Source organism: Quercus lobata, chromosome 10 (assembly GCF_001633185.2).
Source record: "Quercus lobata isolate SW786 chromosome 10, ValleyOak3.0 Primary Assembly, whole genome shotgun sequence".
NCBI classification, from domain to species: Eukaryota; Viridiplantae; Streptophyta; class Magnoliopsida; order Fagales; family Fagaceae; genus Quercus; species Quercus lobata.
The window spans coordinates 59,443,474-59,452,814 of record NC_044913.1 but is presented as its reverse complement, the minus strand read 5'-3'; the positions used below and the strand labels follow the sequence as shown (position 1 = coordinate 59,452,814).

Sequence of the window (9,341 nt, the reverse complement as noted above, 5' to 3'; positions counted from 1 at the left end):
TTTTGGTAATCAGGTGGCTTTTCAAAAGCCTTTCAATCATGATCTGGGTACCCCTTCTTCCCAAACAAATATTCTTAGAAATAAGAAAGCCAAGCTCTCTAAAGCAGGCCGTGAGAAGAGGAGTCCAAGCTCCAGTAGTGCAAAAACTTTGAAGAGAGCCAACCTCGAACCGGATTCGTGCTTTAAGCCTTCTGCTCTTGCTTCCGATCCGTGTAGCCATGGATTTTCCCTTCCCAACCCTTCTTTCACTTCCTACGGTGGGGTGGGCAATCTGGTACAGGAACAAGTTGATAGCCATTTCAGAGGAGCTGATTGCTCAAATCCGTGCAGCCTCAACGGAATCAATGGGTCAGTTCGAAGAGGATCTTGCGACAGCCTGGAAGCACATCTTCCCAATCACCCCGAGCAGTGTAAGAACAGGGAGTCTTCCCCTGGATCATCCTGCTTGGGACAGAACCCCAAATCAATGGTGGAAGTTCATAACCGACACGCCGTTGATCTCAGAAAAGGAAGTGCAGGAGTTGAACATGCTAAGGCGGCCATTAGTAGTGCCACACTTGGACGAATCGGGATGGCTTGTCCAAGAGAGGAAAGTGATAGATTTCAGGGGATCGGTATCAACGCATCTGGGGAATATGCCTACGTTGAAGTTGTTCCAGATTCTCAACCCGGTCAAGAGATGCGATCTTCTGGTTTGTTGCAAAGAAGAGATTCAGGGGATATTGAACTATCTGGTGGTGTGGAAGCCGGATTGGGCAGCGTCCAAGGATCTCCTAAGGAGACTGGGATGGAGCATGATTGCATCAGCAATGATGGGGACTAATTCTATGGAAGTGCCGAATATTAAATGCCCCAAAATGAATATTCTGTTGTGGAATTGTAGGGGTGCCCTGAACGGGGACTTCACGAGAAGGGTTTTTGAAATGGCAGTCAATCACTTTCCGGCCATAATGATTATCACTGAAACAAGAATGGGTGGCGATAAGGCGACCAAGATTATTGAGGGTCTCCCTTTCGATGGATTCTTTGTCACTGAAACCATTGGATATGTGGGAGGACTTTGGCTACTCTGGAAAAAAGAGGAGGTGGAGGTGTTTGTCCTGGCTGCCACAGAACAAGAGATCCATGCTACTATTAAGGTATGCAATTCTGAATTTACTTGGCTTATTTCTTCTGTTTATGCGAGTCCTCGCCTTGCTGAAAGAAAAATTTTATGGGCTAATTTGTCCCAAGTTGCTCTGTTACATAATCTTCCCTGGTTACTTCTTGGTGACTTTAATGAAATTCTGTGTGGGAATGATAAACTGGGGGGTAGGCAAATCAATCTTAATAGAGCATTAGAATTTAAATCCTGTCTGGATGTTTGTAACTTCCTGGACCTTGGTTTTTCTGGACCAAAATTCACTTGGTCTAATCGTCGGCAAATTTCGGATCTTATTTTAGAACGCATTGATAGATGCTTTGCGAACCCTGCTTGGAGAATTCTATACCCCGAAGCATCGGTGACACATTTGCCCAGGGTTTTTTCCGATCACTGCCCTGTTCTTCTAGAGTTATCTAGGCCTCATCCTTTGGCTTCTGATAAACCTTTTAGGTTTCATACCATTTGGATGCACCATCCAGATTTTCCAAATGTGGTTAGGAATACTTGGGAGCCTGGGCTTGACCTCCATTCAGCTATTAAGAGTTTTGTGGTTAATGCCAAACAGTGGAATAGATCGGTTTTTGGGAATATCTTTGCCCGGAAGAAAAGGGTTCTAGCCAGGATTAATGGGGTCCAAAAAGCCCTTTCCAATGGCCCTAGTCATTTCTTGATCCAACTAGAAAAAAGTCTCATCGATGAATATAACTCTATAATGCAACAAGAGGAGGAATTCTGGGCCTTAAAATCTCGTCTTAATTGGGCTGCGTATGGTGATTCCAACACCTCATTTTTTCATGTCTCCACACTGGTCAGGAGGCATAGGAACAAGATTAGAATGTTAAAAAATTCTGTTGGGGAATGGATTACTAATGAAGAGGAAGTTAAAGAGTACATTCTTTCGGGCTTTAAGGAGATTTTCCAAACGGAGTTTCTATTCTCCCCCACTGATCCTGTGGCCCTATTTTCCAGTTGCAGCTTTCTTTCTGAGGAAGAGAGATCCATATTGGCTGGCCCTGTTCTGGAAGATGAGATTAGACTTGGTCTTTGGGCTTTAAAGCCTTTTAAAGCTCCTGGACCAGACGGACTACATGCGGGGTTTTTCCAATATTTTTGGAATGATGTTAAAAACTCAGTATGTATGGAAGTGTCTAACATTTTTGAGTCTAGGGTGATTCCTGATTTTCTTAATGAAACCTTGATTTCACTCATCCCTAAGTGCGCCAGCCCGGAAAGTTTGGGTAACTTTAGACCGATTAGTCTATGTAACACCATCTATAAGGTGGTTACAAAAATCATTGTTGGCCGCATTAGACCCTTTTTGGATAAACTTATTTCACCAAATCAGACTGCCTTTGTCCCGGGGAGAAGGGGTTTGGACAATGTTGTTGTTGCACAAGAACTTATTCACTCTTTAGATAAAAAGAAGGGTAGAGTGGGCTTCATGGCCATTAAAGTGGATCTTGTGAAGGCTTATGACAGTCTTGAGTGGTCATTCATCCGAAAAATCCTCCAAGCCTTTCGTTTTCCTCATGAGTTGTTTAAGTTGATTATGAGTTGTGTGTCAACCACGACCATCTCTATTCTCATTAATGGAGGTAAATCAAGCACCTTCAAGCCCACTAGAGGGATACGTCAAGGCGATCCCCTTTCTCCATACCTTTTCATCCTTTGCATGGAGTACCTCGGATTTCTCATCAATGAAAGTTGCAGGCTGAAAAATTGGACACCACTGAAAGCTTCTAGGCAAAATGTGGGTGTTTCACACCTTTTCTTTGCAGACGACCTTATGTTATTTGCCAAAGCTGATAAGGAAGGTGCTGAATCCATTAAGAAGGTACTGAATATCTTTTGCAAGGAATCGGGGCAGCTGGTTAGTGCTGAAAAATCCCGCATTTATTTCTCGCCCAATGTCTCCCCAAACATTAGAGAGGATATCTGTGGTGTTCTGGATATTGCTGAAACTGCAAATATTGGAAAATACTTAGGCTTTCCCCTAAATCATAAAGGTGCAGCCCGGAATAGATACAATTTTGTTGTGGAAAGGGTTTTATCTAAGCTTTCGGGGTGGAAAACTAAATTCCTATCCTTCGCTGGAAGAACGGTTCTTATCAAATCTGTCATGGCTGCAATCCCAAATTATGTTATGCAGGGGGCTGCTTTGCCGAGTCATGTTTGTGAAAAACTTGATAAAGTCAATAGAGATTTCTTGTGGGGTTCATCTGCTGAGAAGAGGAAGCTCCACCTTGTTGGATGGAGCAAAATAATTAGGCCCAAGGATGAGGGGGGGCTCGGCATCCAGGCAGCAAGGGCTAAAAACATTGCCTTACTTGCTAAGCTCAATTAGAGACTCTATTATGACCAAGATTCCTTGTGGGCAAAAGTCTTATTAAATAAGTATTGCTCCCAGCAGCGTCGGGTTTCTTTGAATCCGGAGAAGCTTCCTTGCTCTTCTAATTGGGCTGCAATAAAAATGGGGTTTCCTATATTTAAACAAGGTATCTGCTGGAATGTGGGAAACAAGTCGAAACTGAGTTTTTGGGAAAGTAATTGGGTGAAGGGTAATACTATGAGAGAATTAATTGAGGGCCCTCTTTCCCAACATGAGGAGTCGCTTACAATTTCGGATATTCATCCTAATGGGCAGTGGAACCTTGGGAAAATTTCTTTTGATATTCCTAAGGTGGTCATTGATAAAATTCAAGCCATTCTTATTCAATCTTTCGGTGAAAGGGAGGATACTTTAATGTGGAAATTTTCAGCGGATGGTGAATTCAGTATGGACTCAGCCTACCAGTTAGCTATTGCAGATCAACCTAAACCTCTACCCTTTTCTGGCGGCTGGGTTTGGGGTTTAGATACTTTGCCTAAAATAAGGCATTTTCTGTGGCTGTGCAACCATGCTAGCTTACCCACTAGGCAGGTGATTAAACTTAGGGGAATTGATTGCTCTATTTTCTGCCCCTTATGTAATGTGCAAGAGGAGTCGATCTTACATGTACTCAGAGACTGCCCATTTGCTAGGAAATTTTGGTTATCCATTGGGGTGCCTCAAGTTATTACTGATTTTCTTAGTGTTGATCTGCTGGTTTGGCTTAAAATTAACTGCTTGTGCAGCAGAAACATCCAAACTAAAGGTCTCCCCTGGTGTTTCATCTTTCCTTTTGTTGTCTGGTGGTTATGGAAACATAGAAATAGGGCTGTTTTTGATAACTGTCCAGCCAACCCAAAGCTTTATTTGTCTTGTATCCAGGCTGTGAGAGAATATTTCTACTGTGTAAGCAAATCCCAAATGTCCAAACACTATTCTGTTGTTCAGGTGCACTGGTTCAGTCCATCGATTGGCTGGTTTAAGCTAAATTCGGATGGTGCTGCACTTGGAAACCCGGGCAAGGCGGGTGGGGGAGGCCTAATACGTGATCATCAAGGGAATTGGGTTAAAGGGTACATGAGGCAGATCGGTTTTGCTTCTAGTATTGTTGCTGAATTTTGGGCTTTGAAGGATGGGCTGCTGCTTGCTTCCCAACTTGGCATTTCTAAGCTTCTTGTGGAGTTGGATGCTCAAGTTGCGGTTAACTTGCTGCACTCTTCCAAAACTTGCAATAAGTCCTTCTCTTCTCTGCTTTATGATTGCAGATTCCTCCTTCGCCAGTTCCAGCAAGTGAGGGTCAACCATGTCTTTCGGGAAGCGAATAGGTGTGCGGATTTGCTTGCTAAAGGTGGCTGCACCCTTGATGAGAATTTTGTTATTTTGGACATTCCTAGTTCGGAAGATCTTTGTAATATTTTAATTTCTGATGCTCTTGGAATGTACTCCTTAAGGCTTGTAGCCAACACTTCGCCTTTTATGGCTAGTTAATGCAATATTCCCCCATTAACCAAAAAAAAAAAAACATAGTGTCGCTGACCCACTATGTTTTCACACCCACTCACATATTCAGTTCACCTGGGTTCCTCCATAAACACAAATTCAAACCAATTTAGTGAAAATGTCTGAAATTTCCTGTCTTCAAACTTACTGTATTAGGAATGCTATGGGTCAGTTTGGAAGATTCAAACCGAATCTGATCTTTATATAATAGGTTTGAACCCAAGAAAAAGAATGCAAATGTCAAGAGATTGAAAATTTTAAACCCAATATGATTTTGAATGTTTCTGAGTTTATACAATTTGGTACTCAAAGATGACTAGCATATGAATTTGAATCATTAAAATATTATCATTATTAATTTTTTATTTATATATATATATATATATATATATATATATATGACGAGTACCAAAATTACGAGTTCATCATATAGTTGACAAACCTTCAATCCACAAACTCATTCATACTGAGGACGAGCATAAGGTCCACATGGTCGTCATACAAAGAAGACAATCATACAGCATTAATGACACAACCATCACTGGTCTTGTAACCGACGAACTCCAACAGTCAGAAAGGCCACTCATGAGCTGATCAAACCTTCATTTAAGCTCAGGCAGACATTACTCAAACAACCAAAAAAGCCATTAAGAGGTCAATGACAATCACACTCATAATGAGGCTCCCAATGGCTATTTGAAGGCTATAAATAAGCCACAAAGCACCAGGAACAAGGTACACAATTCAGACTTACAGAATTACATTCTTATTCTCTGAGAGATATTGAGAATTCTACTGACTTTATTATTGGAGGACCGTTGGCGAATGCAACTCTGGTGTCTTTCTCTCTCATCTTTTCATAGAACATTACCTCATCATAAGCTCTAACGAGATCATCATGACAACCATTTTGGGCTTCATCAGTTTAGCATTGTTTGTGGAAAACGTAAATATGAATTATTCAGATTTTCGTAGCTCTACTATTCAAACAACGCAATGGATCCAATTTCAGCAGTCCCACTTGATCCAATGCAGATGACCCAGTAGATTCAAACACTAGCAGCGAGTGTTGAAGAATTGACCAAGCAAAATGAGGAATTGAGGCAACACCTCTCCCATGAGAATAGCAATATGCCCAATCCTCACCAGTGTCGTCAAAACAATGACGACGACAAGGGCCATACCCCCCAACCAATAATAGAGAAGAAAGTTCCAGAAAAACGGAGCGGTCCAATTCCAGGCAAACAAAGCAATCCAATTGCAATAATGCCTATGACTAAGTAATACTTATTTGCACATGCTTTTCTGATTTCTTTGACTCTTTAATTGTGCTAAACTTCATTTGTCCTATTTAACTAAATATTTCTAGACTAAACAACTAGACAAACTAAGTTCTAAGGTTACAATTTGTTCATTGTTGCCAATCTAAAAATATAGACTTTATAGCAAGTCTCAATAGGGTTCTCAGTATCAACATTAATGGAAAAAAAAAAAAAAAAAACACATGCACGCACAAGCAAAGAGTTTAATTTATTCATTACATAATAAGGATAAACAATTATAAAAAAGATGGAATGATTTGTATCAGCCGAAATAATTGACACATGTTGAACAATCGAAATAGTTCATAATAGCCTGGTTTTTAAGTAGGTATTTATTTCTAAGGAATAAATTTACTAAATGGTGGTTGGTTTAATAAATTTTGGTCATATTGGCCAAAATTTATAACTTTTCCACAAACTCCTCTATATTTTTATCTGAACTTCCACCTTCATCCACTGCTTCTATAGCCAATTTTTTCCATTTCACTGAATTCATTTTCATCTCTTTCCCACTCTCTCCTTCCATTATTTCCCTTATACAAAACTCTATTTCTTCTTTGTTAGCAAGGCCTTTTTCGTTGAGTTTAATCCTAACCCCTACCTTCCACACATCTACGATAAACTTTGCATTAGTTCTTTGATCTGTCCATTGTGGCATAGCAACCATTGGCACCCCCAAGCTCAATGCCTCAAGCGTTGAGTTCCATCCACAATGAGTCATGAAGCACCCAATGGCCTTGTGAGCCAATACTTCAAGTTGATTGCACCAACTCACAACCAACCCTTTTTCTGTTGTTTCTTGTACAAAATTAGCAGGAAGCTTTTTGTATTCAGAATCTCGAACTACCCATAAGAAGTGGCAATTGCTATTCTTCAATCCCAATGTTAGCTCCTCCATTTGGTCTGCTCCAAGGGATGCTAAGCTTCCAAATGATATATAAATGACTGAGCCAGCTTCCATCGTGTCTAGCCACTTCATGCAAGCATCCACCTCGGGCTTGAACAAGCTGAGGCCATACTCTTTGTCATCTTCCAACCGCTTGTCTACGTAAATTGATGGAATAGTTGGTCCAATAGTTTTAACAGGCCATTGGCTTGTCATCCAATTCAATACCTAATGGATTACAAAAATTGCTATTCATGTTAACGGATGCCCTTAAGCCGATTGTTAATAACCATATTAGAAAAGTTTTGACACCATTTTTATGAAAAATATAAAAAGCTGTTGACAACATTTATGTTTTATTATTCTCCCAATAAAATGATTTTAAAAATAACTTATAAACCAATTCCCTTAATAATAATAATAATAATAATAATAATACTACCAACAAAATCAACTTTCAATTATAAAAGCTTGCGGATTACTAAAGATGGAGAAGATAGCAATTATAGGATGAAATCTGGGATTATTTGAAAGAGAAAACGCAAGGAACGTGTTCTGTAAATAAGTAAGCAAAGCTAAAAATGGAAAGACAAATTTTGCAAATACTATTACTAATTTTGCTATAGAAAATTTATAAACTTTTTTTAGAAGAAGAAGAATTTATAAACTGATGTCCGAAATATAATTGGTGCTACCTTAATAACATAATCAAATAACTTTTTAATAACTTTTTATTTATGTGTTTAAGTGATAGAGTAATTCTTAGGTACTTCCAGAGTACGGCGAATAGTACTCCTTCTTCTTACATTCATGGTGAGATCCGCTCATTAAATTCGTGGTGGGGTCCATCATATATGTGAGAAAATGGAACACCATTTCACTATATTCCGAGACTACTTAAGAATTTTCCTAAGTGGTATATATATATATCATTTGGAAGAAGTTTCATCATATTTACATAATTTAAGCCTATATATTTGTGTTCGTGCAGGCTTATTGCAGAAACTTAAGCAAATATGTATAAATATAAAAGGAATTTCTTAGCCTACCTCATCTTTCAACTCGTAGACGGTGTTACAAAAGATCCAATTTGCTTCATCAATATTCGATAATTGATTCAATAAGATGCTAAATAAAGCTCGGTATGTGCCAGTATCAGCCATGAAAGAAGGTAGATCATTGGCTCCTAGTAATGGCATCGAGGGCAGTGATACTGTAGGCTCTTCTAAGGGCAACTTTAGTGTTCCTTTATAGCCATGATAATAGATTGCATTAACAGCACCAGATTGAGTGAAAAATGGAGCACCATCTAAGCCTAGTTCCCGAGCTAAGTTTAGAGCCCACGGCATACCTGAGTCATACACAACAAATTTTGGAGGGTGTCTGGAACGTTTTTGGGTTTCAATCAGCTTTATCAAGCTTTGAGAGACCGTCACTTTGAAGTTTTCAAAGAATGCATCACTGTCAGTACTGGTGTCATAAGTTTTGCTTTCTTCAGAGCCATCAGAGATGATTTCTATGTTGATAGTGTTGCTGGCTATGGCTTTCACTGACTCACTAATAGAGGTGGTAGCTACTAATGTGACTCTAGGACCCTTTGAGGCCAGGCGCTTTGAGAACTGGAGCATTGGGTTTATGTGACCTTGTAGAGGATATGGAAGTACTAGGATATGAGGTTGAGGTTTTGCTTGAGTTTGACTCTCCATTCTCTCTGTTGATCTCTGTATGTGTGTGAAGAAACTTAGGATGAAGAATTCATGTACCGGGAATCAAACATATATTATATAACTCATTGGTGAAGTTGAATAATGGTATTAATTAGTTGTCCTATATGCAATGCATATCCCATGCCTCTTCCCACCTTCCAGTCCAATGACCTTGACGAGTCAACGGATTTGAGCTCATTTTGTTAGTTGGGTGGCCTTGTCTTCGCAATGTTATGGCCTTTGAGATTTCCCGCTTTGCCTCTTAAAATCTTATTACCACATTTGCAGATGCAAGAAAATTGATAATTTACTCGGAATGAGTGATGCTACTGTGTTTTATGGAGAAAGCTAGATCATTAGTAATTATAAGTGGGCAAAGCTTGAGTTCAGTGTCTTTAAGTGTATTAGATTTGTT

At 39.6% G+C, this 9,341-nt stretch overlaps 1 protein-coding gene across 1 annotated transcript; it reads right to left on the bottom strand.

Annotated features, from left to right (window-relative positions):
• Positions 1–6,526: 6,526 nt before the first annotated feature.
• Positions 6,527–8,988, bottom strand: LOC115965648 (UDP-glycosyltransferase 74E2-like). The gene is made up of 2 exons (XM_031084917.1): positions 8,270–8,988; positions 6,527–7,448 (listed from the first exon to the last, which is right to left on the bottom strand). The coding sequence occupies exons 1-2, from the start codon at positions 8,924–8,926 to the stop codon at positions 6,735–6,737; spliced, it is 1,371 nt and encodes a 456-aa protein (XP_030940777.1). The 5' UTR covers positions 8,927–8,988; the 3' UTR covers positions 6,527–6,734.
• Positions 8,989–9,341: the final 353 nt, after the last annotated feature.